At 33.2% G+C, this 24500-nt stretch overlaps 3 protein-coding genes across 8 annotated transcripts; all 3 read left to right on the top strand.

The window, feature by feature from the left end:
* Positions 1-9955: 9955 nt before the first annotated feature.
* LOC115961987 (TMV resistance protein N-like) lies at positions 9956-16697 on the top strand (the record flags this gene model as incomplete). Its single annotated transcript, XM_031080867.1, has 5 exons — positions 9956-10684; positions 13596-14694; positions 14808-15182; positions 15269-16357; positions 16446-16697. Coding segments are annotated over exons 1-5 (3339 nt in total), but the record flags the coding sequence as incomplete, so codon positions are not given.
* On the top strand, positions 12619-13289 carry LOC115958871 (TMV resistance protein N-like). The gene has a single exon (XM_031077129.1). It carries the CDS (start codon positions 12700-12702, stop codon positions 13231-13233), a length of 534 nt encoding a protein of 177 aa, XP_030932989.1. The 5' UTR covers positions 12619-12699; the 3' UTR covers positions 13234-13289.
* A 14-nt stretch (positions 16698-16711) lies between the features above and the next one.
* Positions 16712-22221, top strand: LOC115958872 (RNA-binding protein Musashi homolog 1-like). Of its 6 annotated transcripts, none has more exons than XR_004084704.1 (5): positions 16712-17155; positions 17963-18130; positions 18348-18524; positions 20749-20924; positions 21509-22221. XR_004084704.1 is itself a non-coding variant. In XM_031077131.1 (4 exons), exons 2-4 carry the CDS (start codon positions 18485-18487, stop codon positions 21620-21622), a joined length of 330 nt encoding a protein of 109 aa, XP_030932991.1. In that variant the 5' UTR covers positions 16712-17155; positions 18348-18484; the 3' UTR covers positions 21623-22221. The 6 variants fall into 6 exon arrangements, 3 of the variants coding, with proteins under 3 accessions (XP_030932991.1, XP_030932990.1, XP_030932992.1); XR_004084703.1 differs by having other exon boundaries at positions 17960-18130; XR_004084702.1 differs by having other exon boundaries at positions 16712-17190; positions 17960-18130.
* The last annotated feature ends 2279 nt before the right edge of the window (positions 22222-24500 follow it).

The following is a 24500-nucleotide window of genomic DNA, read 5'->3' as shown; positions in this document are numbered from 1 at the left end:
ATAATATAAATTATATAATAAAATATATTTTATTCTCTCTCTAATTTCTGTCTCCCTTCCTCTCTCTCAACCAGTGATCAAGTACCATAGAGAAAACCCAATACACCCATCTACACAACAACCACCCTCTCAACCACACCACCTCCACATAGCAACCCAATCACCACCACACAGCAACCATCATGACACCAAACCCACCACAAACCCAGCAAATATCCAGCCACAAACCAACCAAAAACCAACCACAAACCCATTAAAAAATAACCAAACAAACCCGAAACCACCAAGCCACCACCATGCCCACTACCCTCTGCCCACCACCGCCACTACCACCACCACGAATCCACATTAGCAAACCACTGCCATGACAACCCCCCACTCCACCATCATCAATCACCCACGGCAACCCCCACCTCCACCATCATCAACACCCACCACCACCGCAACCCCCCACCACTACCATCACATTAGTCACAAACCCAACCCCACATACACACTCAAACCCACAGCCGTTGCAGCCATCCACCACTAAAACACAACAGATTGGTGGAGATCAAACTAAGCACACCCACGCCGGACCAAGCAAACATACTCATCAAACCACACCCACCCTGATTAGTGGAGATCGGACTAAGCACACCCATGCCAATCTCAACCAACCACACTGTGAGAGGGAGAAAAAAAAAACCTAGAGAGAGAAAAGAAACACAAACACAATTGCAAACTTGATATTTAGAATCGCACCTAGAGATGAGAAACACAATTGAAATGAAACACCCAAAGATGAGACCGTGTGAATGAGAGAGAAGAGAGAGGCTTGTGAAGCTTCAGCGATGGAGAGACAGAGATGAGAGACGTGAATGTGAGAGAGAGAGAGAGAGAGATATCCAATCTGAAGATATTATTCAATGAATCCATCTATAACTACTCCTCTTCATCTTATACATCAAGTCCCTAACTAACTAACCCACTATAACCAACAGACAGTAACTAACTAACTACCCTTAGGTATGCAATGCACACTCACACGCATAGTCTTACAGCAATACATGCACATCTCATCATCAGTACACGCACCCCCTTGCATCAGTACATGTATACCCCTGCACTAACACACACACATAGTTATACCCAAATACACTTACACAATAGAGATGCCTAACATATGACTACAAGACGGAAAATGAACATATGATGAAAAACTTAGTGGTAGCACCAATTGGAAAAGAGATGAGATATTCTGCCAAATTCATCCAGGACTGCATATTGCAAATTAATAACTTTTCTTGGTACTAATTGTTTGCATGTATTTCAAACATTTCTATTTGCACATCATGGCAATTGATTTTGTAATATAATTGCATATGCTGTATATTATTGTTATATATTAGTATTATTATATCCTTTTTGAGTTTTGCCCGTGTTATTGGCTACTTGCCCTACAAACAACTTGAGTTTTTCAACATATTTTTATCCACGGTCACTAAAAAATGTTAATAAGAGCTTTAATTTTCTACTTTAATATGCGGTGGTTTCAGCTCCTTTGATTAGGCACAGATCAGTTCTCTCTCTCCACAATTACTTTGCATTTTCTTATTTGGTTGCTAAGAAAATCTTTCTGTTTTTTCTTGGCAACCAAACCGAGTTATGGCTTTCCTTGCCATCAAATTGGTTTCACTTTGCTTCAGATTCAATAAATTTACTCTTTTTTATCTAGTTCTCAAAACTTTGGGTTTCCTTCTGTATTTCACTCTCCCTTCAAATTCGTTAACTATTAAAGTGTTTAACAAATGTTCATACTCTATTTGTTTATGTGTTTATATTTGGTGTATTGTTTACAATTGAGATTGTAGAGGCATAGAATTGAATAGGTCAAAGGCATACTTGAAGTCATTGCATTGATTGGCAAATTTTGGTATAATGCTTTGGTGTCAAATTTTCAATTCCTTGTTGAAGCATCTCTCTGACTTAAAAAATAAAATAAAATAAAGCAAATTAAGATTTACAATCAATTATGTCTTTGTCTCTTGAAAACTTGCCGTTTGGTAGAGGAGTTTAACAACATGTTTTTAGTTTTTAAACAACATTACACGCATTTTTATATACTTTTTCACCCACACGTATTTCTAAAAAATACAAACGTTACTAGAATAACGTTATCAATGGCCCCGCATTGCAACAAATAAAAACACTTTTTTGTTTATAGAGTTTTGGCATTGGTGCTAGCCATTTTTTTTTTTTTTGGTGAATTAGCTAATATAGTTTCATGTTTCTTTGTGCATAAGGAATTTATGAATTATAAGAATTATTGTGTTAGTGTCATAAGGGCTATTTGGTTGAATTTCATCATGGTGTTGTTGTTGGTGCTGGTATTGGTGTTGGTGGGTCCATGTTCTGCCCCATCCTTGATGTGAACATCAAGGCAGATAGCTTCATAGCTAGGCTCCATGATGGTTGGAGGCTTGAGAAGTTGAATTCCATGAGAGAGAAGCAAAAGATGGGCTAGCAGGGCCCATTAAGTGGTACAGTAAATAACTAAATGAAGTGGCTGCAACTCTATCCTAAACAAGTTCTCCATTCTAACAGTGGTATACCTCATTCCATCCTTCATGACTTATGCTTAAAAGTTTGCTAGTTTCTAGGTTTGTTATTGGTTTGTTTGCAAAAAAAAGATATTGGGTTTGATTAGCAGCAAATTCAGTATGATGTTGTAGTTCAGTTGGAAGACTCGTGTCTTTATGTTAGACTCTGTAGAACTGGGTTGGAATAATGTCAAAATTCGACACTGCTTTTATCTTGAGTAGGGAATTTATGTCAGGAGGGTAGATGTCCTTGTAGTAGAATAGCTAAAGTCTTAAGTGTTTCAAGTGTTTTTGTATTGTTTTGTTTCATATCATCAAAAATTACTAAATTATCCACAATTCCACACACACACACACACACACACACACACACACACACATACACAAAATAAATAGCAAGACCAATTTTTTTTTTTTTGGGTATGTGTGGATGCAAGAATGCAACAATCTTTTAGTCTCTCAGCCTAGAGGAGTAAGAAGAAGGACCTAGACCAGACACTTAACACTATAATTTTTTTAATATGTTTGATGGTTGCATTTGTCATTGTCTTCACACATTAGCACCTTCATCCCATTTTCTTCTTTTCGTTTGAGGGTGGGGATTGGCCAAGGGTCGGTGGTGGATGTCAGATAAGTAAGTAAAGCTTAAAAATAAAAATAAATAAATAAAAAGAGAAGAGAAGAAGTGGAAGAAGAAAAGGCTTTTTTGGCCAAATAGCATAATTTTAGGAAATACTTAGAAAAAAAAAAAAAAGCACCAGGTCAAACTTATTTAATTATTTAGCATTTTTTTTTTCTGGAACTTGAGTTTGGTAAACTTGGTTTCACGTGGAACTTGAGTTTTAAAAACTCGGGTTTCACTTTACTAAACTCAAATTCCAAAAAAGTGCTACATAACTAAGTAAGTTTGGTTAGGTGTTATTTAGCAAATTTTTCCTAAAATTATGCTATTTAGAAAATTTTTAAAAGAAAAGACTTCTAATTCCAAGTTTAGTATATTATTTTGTAAAAAAAATTGAGTCCCAAACTAATCTGGTGTAAATTAAGACAATCAATTAACAATTTTAATCAATCATTCAATATAATCACTGGAATTATCAAGACAAAATGTCAATCACACACAAACACAAGAATTTACGTGAAAAAACCACAAGAAATACTCCAAATAAGATTCACAATGGTGAAATCAATTATAAAATTCCAAATTTATCAACCTTATGTATGTCTCACAGCTAAAAAAAATTTTGCTTTTTTTTTTTTTTTTTCTCTCTCTCTCTCACACACTATTTTTCTTCTTGACTGCGCTTACCACAAAACCTTATTCTTTCTTCACTACTATGCACATTGCAAGTTCTCTTTCTTTTTTGCTTCACTTTGCAACATTAATCAAAGTCTCACAAATTCTCATTGATTTGTGCGCTTTACAAAATTTTTGTCAACACCCAAATTTTGTTGTCTCATCCCTTGCATTGTCTCCCAAGCAAAGATCTCATTTCAAGGAATAGCCTTGTCTTCCATACCAAGTCAACCCAAAAATAATCAATTTAATTTTTCCTTCTTCAACTGGAAATCCAATTAACTTTCCAGCTCACAATTGGATGTTGAGACAATGTCACAACAAAAATGGAACTATAAACTATTAAATTCAAAACAATCACTCTAGTGGAGTAAGAATATAGCTTTTGTGGGCCACATCAAACCTTTTTGTGTGTGTGTGAGTGCTAATTTATGTTGCATCTTGAGTCCCCACGTTTCACATTCCTCAATGTATTTAATAGGTTCTTAAGTTGCTTGTTGTTGGGGAGACTCCAATTGATCAGTAAGATAACATAATATATTAGGACATCATTTAACCTAAAAGTTTAACTCAATGAATTTAGGCCCAATAATGTTATATTAATCACTCACTCTTGTTATTATTATTCAATGTGAAACTTCACTACTTAACCAATTGCGGTACTCAAACGTGGATATTTCAAAACTTTTTTGGACCATTAACATGAGAAAGGAGAAATGAGAAAAACAACGTGACAATGAAGAGAGAGAGAAGCAGGTAAAAGAAATGGAAGAGTAATTAAGAAAAAACTAATACTAACGTAGATTAATTAAATATTTTTTTCCAAATGTCGCCACAATGGCTCAGTTTAGTGTGTTATAACAACATTTTGAACTTAATTGTCACTTAATGGATGCATAGAGCATGGACCGAAATGTTTGAATAGAAACACTAGATTATAGCACTATCATCAGGTGTGCTAAATGCCAAATATTTGGCATTTGGCACACCAAACAACAAAAATAGACCCTCATGAGGTGTGCCAAATGCCAAAAAATTTGGCACATCGCTACAGTACCGTCTCAAATATGAGACGGTACGAACACAAATGCTATAATTTTTTTCCTTATTTTATTCTCTTTTCTCTCTCCTCGCAACACATCTCTCTTTGCAACACAGTTCTCTCTCTTTCTCTCCTCTCTGGTCTCCATCTCTCCTCTCTGTCTCTGCGCCTCTTTCTCTCTCTCTCTTTTTTTTTTTTTTTTTTCCTGAGAAGGCGATTCCGATCTCAGTTTCATTTTTTTTTATCTCTCCATCTCTCCGTCTCTGCGCCTCTTTCTCTCCCTCTTTTTTTTTTCCTGAGAAGGCGATTCCGATCTGAACCTCTGCTCGCCGATTGAAGCTCGCCAATCTGAACCTCTGCTCGCCGATTTGAAGCCCTGCTCGCCCAGGGGTGGTCGCCGATCTTTGCTCGTCGTCCTCCACAGTCGCCGATCTTTGCTCGTCGTCCTCCACAGCTCTTGCCGCCGATCTCATCGCCGATGGTTAGTTGAGTTTGGTCATTGATTGATCTGTTGGGTTGGGGTTTTGTTGTAGATTTTGAGTTTTTTTTTTTTTTTTTTGGTTGAGATTTTTGGATTTGAAATTTGTTGGAGGATCCGGTGATTGTGGTTGTTGTGGCGGTGGTTGTAGCGGTGGTTGTTGTTGTGGCGGTGGTTGTAGCGGTGGCTATTGGATCCGGTGGTGACTGGGCTGTGGATTTGTATTTTTGCTGTGTTTTGGGTAAATATATTATTTTAATGTGTAGGAAATATTATTTTAATGTATAGAATTGAAGTATAGAACATCTGATAAATGGTATGTTGTAAAATGATGTTCTAAAATGATAAAGTGGGTTTTTGGTGTGTTAAAATGACATTTTTTTTAAGAGAGCTGATGAAAATGCTCTTATGTATTCCTATATATTCCTACTAGTGTCATGGACATTGGATACCGCTATGATACAATATCAACAAGTAACAAGGCAAATATATAGCACCTAGACATGGAAGGGCCTAGGATACAACAACATATTGTCCTAAAATTAAGGGTACAATTATTGGAAATATATAGGAAAACTACTTCAATGAATAAAATTAAATTCTCCTTAATATAATTTAATATATAGTCTTTTCTGCACAGCTACAATTTGAATGACCAAAATTCACATGTAAATCCATTTTATTTTTATTTTATATCATCCTGAAATAGTTTGTATTTTGAATGGGCACAATAAGATGGAGGGATCAAAATTTACAAGTAATTTATTCATATTAATCCAGGAATACATTCAATTGTATACTCAATTTTATAACATGTTTAAGTAGTTGATTATAAATGGTAGGGTGGAGACTTTCTATTCACAATTTTTTATATGAACTTATCATTTTTTTTTTTCTTCTACGACTCACATAAATTATTTTAATAAATCTTGAAATTGAGTGTGCAATTTTTTATTTTTCAAGTAAACAAACACATATATTAAAGAAGCTAAGTCCTTACAAACTGACTCGAAAGAGCATTAGAGTTTCCAAACTCTATAAAAAAATGAAAGATGAGGATGTGGTTCCTCAAATAAAGTTGAGTGTTTTCCATTTCCTTTTTTTTTTTTGGGATAACTTCTAGGTATTTTCCCATGCATATGGAGGTCTACACAGATGAAGTCCACATGGCGAAAAAGCATCTAAAGTTGGGTTTGATAGTCAACGAAAACACAAGAAGAAAAAAGTGACAGAAAAAGGAGAAAAGAGTCTAGCATAATCTTACAAATTATCGATAACAAAAAAAATTTCAAATACTTATTTATTATCTTGATGAATTAGTATTAATCACATTTATTATTATCACATTTATTAATAATTTTTTTTTTAAAATTTGTATTACTTTTAATGCTTTTTATAAAAAAAGTATAAATATTATTGTTCACTTAAGTATCCTGTGTTACAAAGTGAAATTATTTTTCAATTTTAATAAATTATGATATTGAGTGAGTGCATTTTGTTTTGGATAAAATTTTCCGTTTTCCTTTTGTTTATTTTATTTTGGATAGGTTCTAGGTATTTTCCTGTGCGTATGGAGGTTTGCACAGACAGAGGTATTTTCCTGTGACAAAATCAGAAATTGGTTTGCAGCTGGAATTGGGTAACTTCAACGAAATGCCTCTGCTTCTGCTCGATCAAATGCAACCTCTACTGATGTTAGTGAAACTGAATCCCCTGGCTGTTTGATAATAAAATAAAGAAGAAAGACTTTATGCCCACTTGCCCACCGACTCTTAAAAAAAAAAAAAAAAAAAAATTAATTGATGGGTCAAAGAAAGTGAACTTTTGACCCATCTTCCACGTGAGGATGAGGTTCATACAATTTTTTTTTTTTTTTAGAAAATAAAAATTAGATTCCATATGCATATGGCCCTCCACGTTCACATGTTTTCTTTTCTTTTTTTTTTTCCTTGATGTTTTTGATAGCTTCCAGGTATTTTCGTTTGCATATGGAGGTCTGCAAAGATGGAGCCCACGTGGGAAAAACGGAGCTAAAGTTGGGTTTGATAGTCAAAGAAAACAAAAGAAGAAGAAGAAGACAAAGAAAGACAGAAAAAGGAAAAAACAGTGAAGCATAAGTAAATATAGAAATATTCAGCCAAAAAAAAAAAGTAAATATAGAAATACTAAGTCAATGAATTGGTAAATACCATTTATTATAGAGGAAATGTTAACAAGTATACTGTGATGAGCAGTATGTGTTGCTTGTTAAGATTTTTCGTTGTGTTAATAAAAAAGACAAAAAATTATTTAAAAAATTATCAAAAAAGATAAAAAAATTACTAAAAAATTATCAAAAAGGATAAAAAAATTACTAAAAAATTATCAAAAAGGATAAAAAGCTGTAAAAGGTAAAAAAGATGTGTAAAAGTTATTGTTAACAATATTGTAAGATGCTCGCTAACACAATTCTCATTATATTTAGCCAAAAAAAAAAAAAAAACACAACCCTTATTATAATCCAATTTGTTTTCTTTTCTACGAGGTATTATCTTATTAAGATCACCTCAATTATTGGCATAATAGCATAACTCCATTATTGTATTGAAGAAATTATAGTTACAGATCGGATGGCCACTTGATTAATAGAGAAGTACATATGTCATTTCATCTTTAAAGTTTTGTCTGGCCAACCATTTCCTTTTTATTTTAGGACAAAGTTTGCCAAGGCCTCTTAACTCCACTAATTATTCTTTTATTAAATATGAATTTTGAATAATGTGGGGTTGGATTACATTTTTTTGTTATATGCTTCATGTTTGTAAAATTTTCAAAGTAATAAAGATTAATAGTTATATTATCAATCAAATGTTTAAATTTCAAGTTTTTATAATCTAAAATTATGCATTAAAAATAAATTTATAAATCAAATAGTAAATAACATGTGATTGATATAAAATTTTATATACATGTTAAAAACATGAAGAACTAGCACTCCAACAGAAAGATTTTCAAAATATATAAACATGTTATTTTTTTCAGTAGGAGTTGTAGCCATTAGCTACCAACAAACTTTGTCCTTTATTTTTTTTAAAAGAGTATTATTTAACAAAAATAACCTAGAGAGGGACTGACATTCACAAATAATCTATTCAAATAAATATAAGTATAAATTCAATTTTTTACTCAATTTTGCAATATGTTTAAGTGGTTGATAGGGTAGAAACTTGTTCCCCATTTTTTGCATAAACTTATCACACTTTTTTTCTCGGCTCACGGTAGACCATTTTGATAAATTGTGAGGAAATTCTAGCATTTTGTCCCTATTTTGTAAAAAATTTGGCAATATGCTCCTGTTTCGAAACTATTTAGGTCCATTCCCCCGTTTTGAAACTCGATTTACTCAAAATCGAGTTTAGCGTTATTATAGGTCCTTAAAACAATGCTATAGGCAAAAAAAAAAAAAAAAAACTTGCATGGAATTCGATTTAGAGAAAATCGAGTTTTAAAACGTCGCTGTAGGTTCTTAAAACGTTGTTATAAGGTTTCTTAAAATGTCACTATAGGACTGATCTCGATTTAGAGAAAATCGAGTTTCAAAACAGGGGCATGAACCTAAATAGTTTGGAAACAGGGACATATGATCAATTTTTTTACAAAATAGGGACAAAAGGTTAGAATCTCCTCAATTGTGATATATTGGAGTGAGTGCAATTGTTAAAGTGGCCCTTGTCTTCCTCTTGCAGGTGTTTTTTATTTTTTGGTATAGCTTCCAAATGTTTTCCTTTGCGTATGAAAGTCTGCACAAATGGGAGTCCATGAGAAAATAGCTACAGAATTTTTTTTTTTTTTTTTTTTTTTTTTTTTTTTTTTTTTTGTTTCTCGAAAAAAAAATAGCTACAGAAGTTGGTTTGAAATTGATAGTAAAAATAAAATTAAGAAGAAAGAAAAGGTCTGCACAGATGGTCCCCACTTCAAAAAGCTGCAAATTTAATTGGGTTTTAAAGTCCAAAAAACAATAATGACAAATATGAAATGACACTAACTTGTCTGACACGGTCAGCACAGTAACAAGGCCCGGAAAAGAAAAATAATAATGATAAACAAACGCATTCACATTCCAAAATAATAGAAGAGGAGAATGTTAACAAATACCGGTCGGTGCTCGTTAAGTGCAGAAAAAAAAGATAAGATTTTTTGTCAAAAAAGATACCGAATAATACCTATAAAAAATTGAAAAAATGATATAAACTATAAAAAAAATGACAAAATTTTGTCAGAAAAAGTAAAAAAAATTGTGGTTAACGAAAACTTTACGGGAGCCGTTAACACAATCCTATAAAAAAATATAAATGTTCTAATTGTTTAAAGCTTTTTTTAACAATTAAAATTTTTTTTTGATGAGTTTTTAACAATCAATTGGTGCTTGAGTTGAGTGCCTCGATAAAATGTGTCGTTTTGCATATTTTGCTTTTGCCTTACCATATGTCCACATGGCCCCACGGGCTTAAACAACAACTAATGGCCAACTTGATATTTTCACACCATTAAAGCCAGATTTTATGGTGTGAAAATGGCCAACTTTATAGACAAAACCAAAGCAGGTGGGAAACTTCATTGCTGGTCTTCAACCCAAAAAAAAAGTTCATAGCTAATCACCTGGAAGTTCACTCAGCCTTGCTAGAGAAACTTAAAATCTCTTATTGTTGCTCCCGTTCTCTAAGTCTGCAACACTCTCTGGTACGCATCGCTTAACAAGCTAGTAAGTTACCAATTGCTTCCATGGCCACTCAAGCAACTTCCTCCTCCCCCTCTTCAACTTCTTCATCATCTTCTTCTTTTTCTTCTTGCCCTCCATGGAAATACCATGTGTTCCTTAGTTTTTGCGGTGTTGACACCCGAATGAATTTCACAGATCATCTTTATACTGCTTTGAAACAAAAGGGTATTATCACTTTCCGGGATGATGAAAAACTTGAGCGAGGAAAATATATTTCTCAAGAGCTCTTAAAAGCAATAGAAGAGTCCAAGTATGCTATCATTGTTCTCTCAACAAACTATGCTTCTTCAAGGTGGTGCTTAATTGAACTAGAAAAAATTGTTAAATGCAAGAAGGAGACTGGATTGACAGTTTTGCCTGTCTTTTATCATGTGGATCCCTCTGATGTAAGGAACCAGAATGGCATTCTTGCTGAAGCCTTTGCTAAACATGAGAAAGATATCAGGATTAACACAGAAGATGTGCAAGCGTGGAAAGCTGCTTTGAAAGACGTGGGTGCTATATCTGGATGGCATTTGCATGATAGGTAACATTTGACTTGAGTAATTTTGTTCATACTATTATCTTTTTGATTTGCCGAATCATATTATTATCAATATCTTAATTTTCTACACTAAAATTTTGTCGACTTTCCCATGGACTAACAAGAATTTAAAAAAAAAAAAAAAAAAAAAAAACTTTTTCAAGTCAATCAAACCTGAGAAAATTTCTGTTTATCTCCTGCACGTATATTATGAACTTAGGACATTATATATAATATCAAATTGGACCCTGGTTGAAGAACCTTTGGGTAGTTTGAACTCTTAATTGCCATTACCATTGTCTTTAGAAGTGGTCACGTGAGAGGTGGGAGACTTCATTGTAAAGGCTAAGCAAATCACGCACTTGTATTCAACTGTGGATTCTTGAATTGAAGAAATGGGAGACTTCATTATAAAGGCTAAGCAAATCACGCACTTGTATTCAACTGTGGATTCTTGAATTGAAGAAATTATAGCTATAACGTGGATGACCACTTAATTAATAAGGAAGTACATATATCATTTCATATTTATAGTTTTGTCTTGCTAAACATTTCTTTTTTATTTTAGGACAAAGTTTGACAGAAAACTAGTTTGTAGTCCGTGACTACAAGTACTCTTCTAATTATATTTTTTATTGAACATGAATTTTGACTAATTGGATTACATATTCATCTTATATTTTTCATGTTGCAAAATTTTCATAAATTCAAAAGTTAATAGTTATGTCATTAATCACATGCTTAAATTTCAAGTATTTGGCATTCAAAATTATGCATAAAAAATAAGATTATAGGTAAAATAATAAATAATATATGATTGACATGAGTGTTAAGAACTTAAAAAACATGCAATTTAACGGTAAGAATTTTAAAATATATAACCATGTTAATTGTTTTTTTAGTAAGAGTTGTAAACATTGGCTATAAACAAACTTTTCAGTTTTCCTTTATTTTATAGCATCTTGACATAAAACGTATTTTGAATGGGCACCATAAGATATAGAGGGGTTAGAATTGCAGAATAAAGTTTTTATTTATTTATTTTAAAAAGGGTTATTTTGCCAAACAAGTCCTTCTAAAACTTGCGTAGAAATCAACTTTTAGAAAGTCAAGTTACAATCAAGGCTATTTTTTATAGAGAAGTTTCATAAGAATCTATTTGATAATTTTTAAAAAAAAAAAAAAAACCATTATTTAGCAAAAATGACTTATGGAGAGACCAACATTTAATTTTATACTCTATTTTACAACATGCTTAAGTGCCGGACTAGGTAGACCACTTTAATTTTATCACTTTTTCAAAAAAAAAATTTTCCATGGCTCATGGTAGACCATTTTAAATTTTTAATAAATTGTGAAATTGAGTAAGTACAATTTCTATTCGATTCCCTGTGCAAGTTGCCCTTGTCTTTTCCAAGTGTTTTCCTTTTATTTTTTTGATTAAAAAAAAAGGATAAAAATATCCTGTAAAAAGGCCTGAGGAAGAAAAAAAAGCATTAAAAAGACATTCTTGTTCATCCCGACAATTTCTAGTGGGAGGGCCACTTGCCCTCCTTTTACTTTTATTTTTTTGACTAAAAAAGAAGAAGATAAAAATATCACGTAAAAAGGCCTGGGGAAGAAAAAAAGCACTAAAAAGACGTTCATCCCAAGAAGTGGAAGGGCCACTTGCCCACGGCCACAACAACTTTGACAAAAACTAAATGGATAAGGGTCCGTTTGGTACATGTGTTTAAAAACTGAAAATTGTTGTTTAAAAACATTTGTGGAAATACGTGTGGGTGAAAAAGTGCGTTGAAATGCGTGAAATGTTGTTTAAAAACTGAAAATGGTTGTTTAAAAACATAAACCAAACACCCCCTAAGTGATTAAAAATGAATGGTCGACCCATCTTCTCACAAGTTACAAACACCTACTTCCATATGCGTCAACCAAGAGGCTTTTTCTTGAGGGTTTTCAGTCAAACTTGCAATTTTTTGAATCTGTAACCTCACTATTCAAGCTCATCCATTTCCTTTATGGCTCTTCTTCCATCATCTTCATCTTCTTCTTCTTCTTCTAAGAGATGGAAATTTGATGTATTTCTCAGTTTTAGAGGTGAGGATATCCGCAAAACATTTACAAACCATCTATATATTGGTTTGAAACAAAAAGGAATATCTGTTTTTAGGGACGATGAAAAACTCAAGCAAGGAACATTCATTGCCCTAGAACTCTTGAAAGCAATAGAAGAATCGAGGTTTGCGGTCGTTATTCTATCAAGAGACTACACTTCTTCAAAGTGGTGCTTGATTGAATTAACAAAGATCGTTGAGTGCATGGAAATAACGGGATTGGTAGTTCTACCTGTTTTTCACTATGTAGATCCTAGTGATGTGCGGAATCGTAAGGGCACATTTGGAGAAGCCTTTTCTAAACATGAAGAGAGTTTCAAGGATAACATAGGATATGTACAAACGTGGAAAGCTGCTTTGACAAAAGTTGCTAATCTTGGTGGATGGGATTTAAAGGATAAGAACGAATTTCTTTGGAATTATGCTACTTATAGTTAATTTTTATTTCTTTTTTCTTTTTCAGAATTTATTTATTATTACTTATTTATTATTTTTTTCGGCCACATGATAAGAGAGTATTTAACTATTTATAGAATAATTTAGACTAACCCTATTCTAATCCTAGTAGGACTAGATTCTAGACATAAGAGTATATATTGTACACAAACCTTGCAACAAATTTGACCACTAATAGCTCTAAAATTGTCCCCATAATACATCTAGTAGTGAATTTCTAAATATAACTAGGCACTTTTAATGTGGCTTAACGAAGCTAAGATTATATTTATTATGAATGTTTTGTCTCTAAATGTAGCTAGTTTTGTGTCATAAAAATTATTTTTTTACTATTTTCTTTGCAGGCATGAATCAATAATTATACAAGAAATCATTGGAAGGATATTTAGTGAGTTGAATTGCAAACTCCCATGTGTTTATGAGGACCTTGTTGGAATGGATTCCCGTGTGAAGGAAATGTTGGATTCATACATAGGTGAAGGGTTGGGTGGTGTTCGCTTTGTTGGGATATGCGGGATGGGTGGAATGGGCAAAACAACCCTTGCACGTGAAATTGATAGAAGAATTTCTGGTAACTTTGAAGCTAGAAGCTTTATTGCTAATATTAGAGAAAAAACTAAAAATCAAGGTCTAGTTTCTTTACAAGAACAACTTCTTTCTATGATCCTCATGGAAAGTAAAATAAATGTATGGGATGTTTGTGTGGGAATCAAGGTTATAAAGAATACACTATGTAATAAAAAAGTTTTTATTATTCTTGATGATGTGGATGGAGATGAGCAATTAGAAGCATTGGCAGGGAAGCACGATTGGTTTGGTCCTGGAAGTAGAATCATTGTAACAAGCAGAAATAGCCATTTATTGAAAGGATGGGGTGTGGATCACATATATAGAGCCAAGGAATTGAATAATGATGATGCTTTGCAGCTTTTTAGTTGGAAAGCTTTTCATAAACCTCATCCTGAAGAAAAGTATGTGAATTTGTCTAAGAACTTTGTGAATTATGCTAAAGGCCTTCCTTTAGCTCTTAAAGTTTTAGGTTCTTCATTGTTTGGTAAAAGCTTGAATGAATGGGAAAGTGCCCTGTATAAACTAAAAGAAGAACCTAATAGAGACATTTTGGATATACTTCAAATAAGTTTTGATAGGCTTACAAATTTGCAGAAAGGATTGTTTCTAGATATTGCATGTTTTTTCAAAGGAGAGAACAAAGATTGCATAAGAGATATATTGGAAAGTTTTTATTATTCTCTATACTACGATATTGGTGTTCTTGAGGACAAATCTCTCATAACTATTGATGGTCATGGAACTTTGTGTATGCATGATTTGCTACAAGATATGGGTCAAGAAATTGTTCGTCGTGAATCTCCTAAAGAACCTGGTGGACGTAGTAGGTTGTGGATTTATGATGATGTCATTCACGTGTTGAAGAACAATACTGTAAGTCGACTAGTACAAGCCTGAACTTAAAAAAGTATATATATATATATATTGTTATAAAATTTTCTAACAATTTACCAATTATTCTAATTTCGTTGTTTTTTTCTTATTAGGGAACAGAGGTAGTTGAAGGCATAATGCTAAACATGCCCATTCAAGAAGTGGAACACTTGAGTGCTAAAGTCTTCTCAAAGATGAAAATTTTGAGATTGCTTATAATTGGTCATAAGAAACTTCGAAAAGACTTCATAAATGGTACTGTGCAACTTCCAAAAGTCCTCACTAGAGGTAATGAGCATCTTCCAAAAGTCCTCATTAGAGGTAATGTGCAACTTCCAAAAGATCTTAGTTATCTTTCTGATGAGTTACGAATTATAGAATGGTATGGATATCCTTTTAAATCCATGCCAACTAGTTTTCATCCAAACAAACTTGTTGAACTAAGAATGCATTGCAGTTGCATCATACATTTGTGGAAAGGAATTGTGGTAAGATTTTCACTCAAGAAAATTTGTTTTTTCTTCCTTTTCATTAATACTAGACTTCATCTAATAATTTTTTTGGTTTATAACAGATTTTAGATGCGTTAAAACTTATGGATCTAAGTGACTCGCAATACTTGATTGAGATGCCAGACCTTAGTGGAGCCCCGAAGCTTAAGCAATTGATTCTTCGACATTGTACAGGACTATATAAGATTCATGCATCTCTTGGAGATCTCAAACAGCTTATTCGATTGGATCTGAATGGTTGCAAATGTCTCGAAATCCTTCCTCACAAGATCAGCTTGGAAGCACTTGAAATTTTCGATCTTGGTGGTTGTTCAAGGCTGAAGAAGTTTCCAGAAATTGTAGGAAATATGTCACGTTTGTCGAAACTTTGTTTGAGTGGGACAGCTATAAAAGATCTACCATTATCAGTGGAGCATTTAACTGGTCTTATTGAATTAGATCTAAGAGACTGTAAAAACCTTTCAAGTCTTTCGAATGCATGTTGTTGTTTGATGTCTCTAAAAATTCTCACTTTATCTGGCTGCTCAAAACTTGATAAATTACCAGAGAATTTGGGTAATATCGAAGGCCTAGAAGAGCTAGATGTGAGTGGAACTGCTATAACAGGGCTTCCTTTATCTGTTGGTCACTTGAAAAATCTCAAAGTACTATCTCTCCGTGGATGTGTGGGTCTATCATCTAAATCATCCAATAAGCTCCTGAGTTTTCCTTTAATGCAACGAAAAAGAAGTCCTGATCCCATGGGCATGTTAGAGTGTTCTTTACAAGGCTTATGGTCTTTGACGGAACTGGATTTAAGTTATTGCAATATTCGAACGATTGCTGATGTTCTTGGGTCTTTGTCATCTTTAAAAGAACTAAATCTAAATGGAAACAATTTTGTTTGCCTTCCTGAAAGTATCATTCAACTACGTAATTTGCGTCTCCTTTTTTTGTGTAATTGCCCTCAACTTCAAATGTTGCCCAAGCTTCCATTAAATATGGATATTATCAATGTACATGGGTGTAACTCACTGGAAACATTATCATTAGGTCCAGATTATGATTTTTGGCCGAATATAATGCGTCTTGATAATTGTGTCAAATTGATTTATAATCTAGGCAATTCAAGTGACCTGCTATCAACAATTCTAAGACATTATATCATTAAGGTCTGTCTGTCTTTCTCTCTCTCTCCCTCTCTCTCTTTCTCTCTTGCATGTGAGTAAAGTTCTAAACATCATGATTTGTTTGTTTCAGGGATGCTCTGGCTCGTCTCCGTACACATTACTCACAATTCCTGGAAGTGAAATTCCGAATTGGTTTAGGCACCAAAATGTGTGGGCTTCAGTGAATCTGCAAGTGCCTTCACATTTATTATTAAGTAGCAAATTTATGGGAATTGCAGTGTGCGCTGTTTTTATATTCCGCCAACATCATATTCGAAACCTGAAGATGCTTTATTGTTCCGTTATAGCCAACGGAAGTCGACCTTTAGATGTGGCCCTTGGGTTAGACCTATTTGTTAAAATTGAATCGTATAATCTTTGGCTCAAATGTTTTCCCTATAAAAAATGCTTGGAAAGCCTCTGGAAAGAAGTATTGGATGCTAATGAATTCACCCAAATTGAGGTTACATTTAGACCCAACTGTCTAGGCTTGGAGGTTACAAAATGCGGAGCCCGTTTGATATTCGAGCAAGACATTGAAGATCTCAAACAAACTAAGCCTGGGTCTAGCGGCTGCACTATCACTCCTTATTATGAGGATGCTGATTTAGGCGATTCAGAGAAAGATACCAAAATCAAGGAAAGCCGTGATGATGAACCACCACACCCAAAGTGGACAGAGCACCCTAATCTAATTGAAAACTGGATTGGGAATTCATGCATGCAAGGACAAGGTGACTCTGATTGTGAGTGAGGAAAGAGGAATCCCAGTGAAAGTGGCAACTTTGATGAATCTGCACAGTTGAGAAACTTTTTTTTCTCTTTTGATTTTTTTCGTAAGTCACCTTTTTCTCTTTCTTATGGGACTAGTTTGCAGTTGATTGTGTGTTCATCATTTTGGTTCAGTTATGCCAAAGGGTAAAATTAGCACTTTTGTTGTTCTATCTATAGTATTTGCTACAATATTTTCGATAGGAGAATACAATTGAATATATGCATCCCCACTTCAGTGTTGTTGTGTAATCAAATGGAAAGTAGAATATTTGGACCCTTTTGAAAAAAATAAGGCACGTGATTTTGTTTTTCTTCTCGACATTAACCCTTTTGAAATCTGAAAATGGAGTCAATGAATTTTTTTATTATTATTATTTTTTTTCAGTTGTATGAAGCTTTGGAAATTTGCCATTTGGTTTTCGGATCATGTATTGAGTTTGCCGTAGAATTGGGCCTGTAATAGTTGAATTAGGCTCCTGTTGTTTTTTTTTGGATCCCAATATAAGAACTTAATTACAATTATTTTTTTTCATTTAAACCATTTGATTTTAGAAATGAAGTTTTGTCTAGAACTCCGGTGTGTTTGTGTGTGGATCATCTTTTCTTATAATATTGTAGTTGATGGATTATCTTCTATCAATTAAATATCGTTATTTGTGTTATTGTTGATCAGAATAGTCTTTATTGTTGTGCTCTAAACAAACTTTTATTTTATTTGTTTATTTAGTGAAATTTGTTTTCTTTTCTAGTGTACAAGCATTTTGATACGATTCTAGACAATTTGGAATTAAAAACTTCTCATCATCTTATTTGTCATTTCGAAACCAATAGAAGATAAAGAGGCTACGCAATGCCAAATGGCACAGTTGATCTTACTACAATGACCACTACACTGTCTTTGAGTGTTTGTGGTGTTGATGCTGATGATGATGGAGTGGAACTAGGTTTGGTGCAATTTTTCTTTGGCTACAAGGAAACTTGAGGTTAATTAAAGTGAAAAGGGTAAAAAGCTTTTGAATCATATAGGCTGAAATAGCGGTTCCTGACTTATTTCTTGAGTTCTTAATTTTTTGGTTTCCCTTCAAAACACACACACACACGCACACGTATATATTTTTTGGCTCTGCTGACAATTCCTTTCCTTTAAATAAAATGTATTTTTCCTAGAAAATAGGACCTTATTGTGGTTTATGTTGTTTTGTCTATATGTTTTTTGAAGGTACCAGTTGGAGCTATGCCAGAAAGCTTTGGAGGAGAATATTTTTGTTTATTTGGGGATAGGTTGTGGGACGACCACATTGTTGTACTGCTTATACATGAGCTGGGTCACTTGATAAGGAAGCCCCATAAGGGCATATGTGTCATCCTCGCCCCTACGGTGGCTCTAGTTCAGCAGGTAAGCTACTATCTATCATGTTGGTTTTGTAATTTGATAGTCAGTTTTGGCTTGTATTTAAGTTTGAGACAATATTTGTTGGTTATATGGCTAGTACATTGCACAATAATGAAGTGATGTGCTCTTTGGCTTGGTTGAGGTTGTAGGTATGTAGGTTGTGAGAAGCAGGTAGAATTGTTGCTTTTTAGTGCTTATCTATGCAATTTCTCACTGTGATTCTAGATTTTAAGAAGGGCCTTTTTGAATCTAGGTCCTTCAAGTTCACCTTGAAAGGGAGTTTGGTATTTTATCAACAGAACCATGACTATACTAATGAAGTATGAACTCATGACCCCTTGAAATATATAAACAAAATCAATATAGGGCTAGACTACCAGATAATAGAAAAGCATCAATTCCCAGAACCAAGGATTCAATTCCTAGAAATTGACCAACCTTGATAGTGCAGAAATTTGGGCTTATTCTTTTAACAGCAAGGTGATATGTAGTGTTTTAGCAAGCAATAAAGGATTGTGTGGCCTCTTTATCTGTTAATTGGGTCTCATTTGTCAATTGATGATTGATAATTGTGAAAGAAAAATGCAAAACTATAATTGTGATTTATGAGGCATGACCCAGTAGAACAAGAACCTCTAATGAGGAATTTTACCTTGAGAGACTGAGACAACCCCACTGATACCATTCTTAAAGATATGGGAAATCAACCTCTCCACTACTTGCATAGTTGCCTTCAGTACTCTTGTGCTCTTCCTTCTATTTTAAATTTAAATAAAGTATCTCATTTGTTTCTTATTCTCTTTGTGATTTGGTGAGAAATGATTTTTCCATCCTTTCAATCATATTAGCACTTCCTTATTTAAAAAAACAAAAACATTTCTTCTTTTTTAGTTTTCCTGTCAATCAAATTTTCCATAGATGAATACTTTCCTACATGATCTGTTATTTATTGTTTGATTTGATCTTAGATCTGTGCACTTTTGTTAAGGACATCAAAAGTTAATTTTAGTTCATATGTGGTCTTTTGCAAGTCAAATTGACTTGGGCACTCTACCTTACCAATTAATTATTGGTAGGATGTGGATGTTGTGTTGAAAATTTAACCTAATTCCCATAACCTATGAGATGTGAAAATTGAGGGAAAAAAAAAGAACAACCACACAACACAAATATTTATGTGGTTCGGCAATATGCCTTCATTCACGAAGTTGCTGTGTTTTTCACTATGTCAAGGCGAAAAATACTGAGGTGCTATAGTACAATGATTTAGGCACCCATAATTTTGAAGCAAAAAAAATATACCCCAAACAGTGGGTCCAAAACAAGCTAATAATGATCTTGCTGGTCCAGGCATCTGCTTCATGGATTGAGGCTCACAAAAAATCTCATTTAAAAACGTAATGCATCCAAGACGGATCGGATCACAAACTGGATTGAACACAAAACAGGCTCCACATAGCCCAACAAGTTGATTATTGAAGATGTGAAGTTCAAGAATTTTATACAAAAGGGAAATTTTACCGCAAAATGGGTATTCACTCTTCAATAATTGATAGATTAACATTGCCAAAATGTATATATTTTCTATTCCTTTGGATAAACAACGTAATAGACAGCTTAAGGAGTTCAGGACCATTGTTGTTTGTAGATTATAGTTGAATTAGATTGGCAATGACAGAAAATAAATTTAAATTAGAGTATGTGATTGCCAGCCCTTCACATCATTTTAAGTGGTCATAGGAAGTAACAATTGAGAGAAGCATACTGTATATGATCAGTGTGATATTGGGCCTAATGCTAGTGTTCACAGACACTTTTATGGGAGAATGTCCCAATTTGGAATTTTGTTGATAGATCTCATGTGCATGATTCATACTGTTCTCTACATCTCAACCTGCACAGGAAAATGTATCCTCAAGATTTAAATGAGCCCATATTATTCCTTAATTTTTGGTTTGGTTCTCCATTTTGCAGTACATCAAATAGTTCTGCTTACAGTCATTGTGGATTTCCTTGTTGTACATTAGAAAATATTTACAATGTTATGCTGGCATATTGGCCCTCAAGCTGTAAGTTTTTTTATTTTATATTTATTTTGGGGGTGGGAGATGTGCATATTGCTGTTGACTCTGCCTCTCCTGCACATCATGCTCATGTAACTGATTAGATGCCTGTGAATTGAATATTATCTTTTGGACGTAAAGAGGACTTGCTGATGACTGTGCAGAAATGGTGGTTGGTTTTGCTTCTGCTGATGACTGTGCTGTTAAGCCTTTGACAAGTTCAGCTGCTAAGTGGGGAAAGAGGCTTTTCATAGGAAGTATTCTGATTGAAGCTACTGTTGATAATGTGCAGTTGTATTTCAGTCAGTTTGGCTATGTTTTGGATGTGTATCTTGCCAAGGTAAAAGTAGCTTATCTAGTTTAATTGAGAATGTGTGGATGGTTAGTTGATGAAAATATTACTGCATCTTTTTGCTTGGTAACTTTTTTCTAAATTCTTCATAGCTATGGCTATGAAGCGTGTGATAAATGTATTGTTGAACCAGCTTGGGTTTGTTCAAGGTTTTAAAATGGGCTTGCTTGTAGAGTGATACTTTTACCACCTTATCTATATAGCAAAAATTCAATATTGTGCAACACTAGTAATGGCTGAAATTAAGATGTTTTAGATATGACTGCAAGAGGGAAAATGAGCACATGATGAACACTTAGAGGTAACAACAATTGGAAACAGATGAGAGGTTCTGCCAAATTCATCCTGGGACGAGAGTTGAAAATTAGTAGTTGCTCAGAGGCTTTTCTTGGTACTAATTGTAATTGATTGCATGGTTTTTTCATGTTGTTATTTGCACATCATGTAAGCTCATTTTGTACTGTAATTGCATATTCTGTGTTATATAATACATATTAGTAATTATTAGATGCTTTTTGGGTTTTGCCCATATGTTATTAGCACAACTAATATCGTGATGCATTTTGCTTTAGGATGAAAGAAAAATGTGTCATAGGGGGTCCGGTTTTGTGACATTGTCTGATGAAATTTCAGCTGAGTACACTTCTCAAAAAATACATAGGATACTTGGGCAGACGTGTCAGTAGATATTATCATGATATATGATAGACGGGTGCTTGGGTCCAATAGGCACTCATGGGGGTAGCCGATTATCAAAGGAAAGAGCCTCAGAAGTTTCTTGTGCAGAGTGGTTTGGTGTGCTAATGTCTATCACATATGGTCTCAAAGAAACTCAAGAATCCATGGAGACGTCAAAACAGAGGAAATCAAAGTGAAGAGAGTGGGAAAGGATGTCAAGTTTAGAATGATGTTCAAAGGAAATCATAGTGAAGAGAGTTATCTTTTATATCTGGAGCGTACCACATTCCATCATTCATGGCTTCTGCTTAAAAGTTTTGCTAGTAGCTGGGTTTGTTATTGGTTTTATTTTTTTTAAAAGAAGATGTTGGGTAAGAATAACACCAATCTGATGCAGTAGTTTAGTCCGAAGACTCATATCTTTATGTAAAACTAGGTTGGGATGATGTAATACTGTTTTCAAATGGAGATGATTTTTTAATGAATTGGTCAGGGCAGGTGCCTTTGTTGTAGAGTTGTAGTGGACTAACTGAAGTCTCAGTGTTTCTGTTTGTAGCAGTAAAAAATTATGAGTTATCCAAAAAAGATAGAAGAACGCTTAATTCCATTTTTTTTGTGAGGATGCAACAAAAGTGTCCATTGGAGTAAGGACAAACACCCAATCCGTTATTGCATTTGTCATTGTATTCCCGCTTTAGCACCTTTGTATTCCATCCTAGTATTTTATGCCAAATAGTTAATTTTTTTATTATATGTATGATAGTATTTTAAATTAGTGGCATTCGCTCCAAATGATTGTTTTTTATTAGACCAAGACACTGTTGGTTTTTGTTATAAGTAGGGATTGAACTTCAATTTTCTCATTTGACAACAAATAAAGACTAGTTTTTTTTTTTTTTTTTTGAGAAACAAGCACACACACACAGAGGAGAGAGAGAAAAAGGTTCTAATATAAAGATATACCATAAACTTCACTCAAAAGTCATGGTATTAATAGGAACCTACAATACTGTTATAAATTTAAACCTTAGAAATTGATGTGTTGACTTTTAAACAGATAAAAAGTAGTTAAAAATATTATTTATTATATTATTGATATTGCAATAAGAGCTAAAAATATTATTTATTATATTATTGATATTGCAATAAGAGCATTAATTATCACGTTCATCCATACTAATTTTTTTTTTGGTAGTAAATCCTTTGTAGAACTTATGTTGGGTACAGCAGAGTAAAAACTTTACTAAACAAAGTTTTACTAAACTAGTTCTATAAATTAATATGTCATCTTTTAAAATGCAAAGTAATTTGATGAATGTTGCAATTTTTATTACATAGATTTTACAAATTGATGTGTCACGGATTACCAAAACACATTTCAAACATTCATTTATTAAGTAGTTCACCAATCACTCTTTCAAAAAAAATCCATCAATCACATATATTGTCACGTTAATTTGTAAGCTTGATGGAGTAAAAATTGTAGCACTTTTAACATTTTCCTTGTTTCTCAAAAAAAAGAAAAAAAAGAAAGCATTTTCCTTAACACCAAAAAAAAAAAAAAAAAGTAAAATGATTTATTATACACTATACACTTGGTGAGAATAAAAATGCATAACCGGTTATATATGCGATGGATCATGGCCTCTCAATTTTATTTTATTTTATTTTTTTTTGTTGTTGTTGTGGAGAATCAGGATCATGAGTGGCATAGGGTTGCATGCTTCCTTAAGGATTGTTCTAAAATGATAAAAAAGAAAAGATAAGTGCACATCACTAGCTTTCTAATGGAGTGCAAGCATGTACAAAAAGCATCAACTTGCACTTAATGCTTCAATATTGCTGGTCCATATTAATTAAAAAGAAAGTACAATTATAATTTTTTTAGGAAGTAATTTATAATGTTATTGATATAAAATTTATTGTAAATATCATAATCCATTAACCTTAACATTTATATATATACACACATTTTAAGTAGAAAATAAATAATTTGAACCTAACTTGTTTTATTTGAAAAAATCAAAAGTATCTAAAACCATAAAGCAAAAGATTCATCATTTATCCAAAAAATAATATATATAGTTTTCATTCTATATATTTGTATCTCATCATCAATGACCATTAAAATCAAATGATACTTTTTTTTTTTTTTTTGGATAATTTGATAGTTGGGAGAGGATTTTTTTTTTTAATATAAACCACGGACATTTTTATTAAAAATATGATGAGGTGTTAGTTAAACCATAAATCTCTTGACGTGAATGCCCATTGGATAATTTAATTTAGAGAAAAGATTCAAAGGGTAAAGTGGTATTTTTACATGTTAGGTATGAAAAGAACAAATAAAAAGGCAATTCTAATCTCAATTAGCTAGTATTTTTATTCCAAAAAAAGCCATTATTTGGAGAAGGTATTTGGTAGGGGTGTTAATTCGGGTTAGCGTGTCGAGTTCGTGTTGTATCGAGGTAGGGGTATTCGACTAAATGGTTCAACCCTAACCCAACCCATTTAATAATCATGTGATAATCCTTCAATCCTAACTTGACCTATTAATGAGGTGGGTTGACCTAATCCAATCCACTTGATACGCTTAATAAACAGGTCGTGTTGGGTTGACAAGAATGTGACACAACCTATTTTAGCTTACTTAATATTAAATATAATACCCATCTAGAAATAAATATTTTTTTGCATTCTAAAAGTAGTGCATACACTTCAAGTTTTCAACTCACATTCAAAATAATATAGTTCAATTTCCAATTATATATATTAGGGTACGTAAAATTTGTAAAGTTTCAATTTCTAATTATACTTGTAAGTTTTTTGTAATTACTCACTTTTTATTTTAAGTTTAAAATATAGGTTGGATATAAAAGGTATTTG

Source organism: Quercus lobata, chromosome 9 (genome assembly GCF_001633185.2).
Source record: "Quercus lobata isolate SW786 chromosome 9, ValleyOak3.0 Primary Assembly, whole genome shotgun sequence".
Lineage (NCBI taxonomy): Eukaryota > Viridiplantae > Streptophyta > Magnoliopsida > Fagales > Fagaceae > Quercus > Quercus lobata.
This window is presented reverse-complemented; position numbering and strand designations above follow the sequence as displayed.

What these genes read in the sequence shown, in the direction of transcription:
- LOC115958871 (XM_031077129.1), top strand. Translation starts at nt 12,700, where the DNA reads ATGGCTCTTCTTCCATCATCTTCATCTTCTTCTTCTTCTTCTAAGAGA.
- LOC115958872 (XM_031077131.1), top strand. Translation starts at nt 18,485, where the DNA reads ATGTGTCATCCTCGCCCCTACGGTGGCTCTAGTTCAGCAG. An exon ending in CGGTGGCTCTAGTTCAGCAG is followed by an intron (nt 18,525 to 20,748) that starts GTAAGCTACTAT and finishes ATGACTGTGCAG; the next exon opens with AAATGGTGGTTGGTTTTGCT. An exon ending in TGGATGTGTATCTTGCCAAG is followed by an intron (nt 20,925 to 21,508) that starts GTAAAAGTAGCT and finishes ATTTTGCTTTAG; the next exon opens with GATGAAAGAAAAATGTGTCA.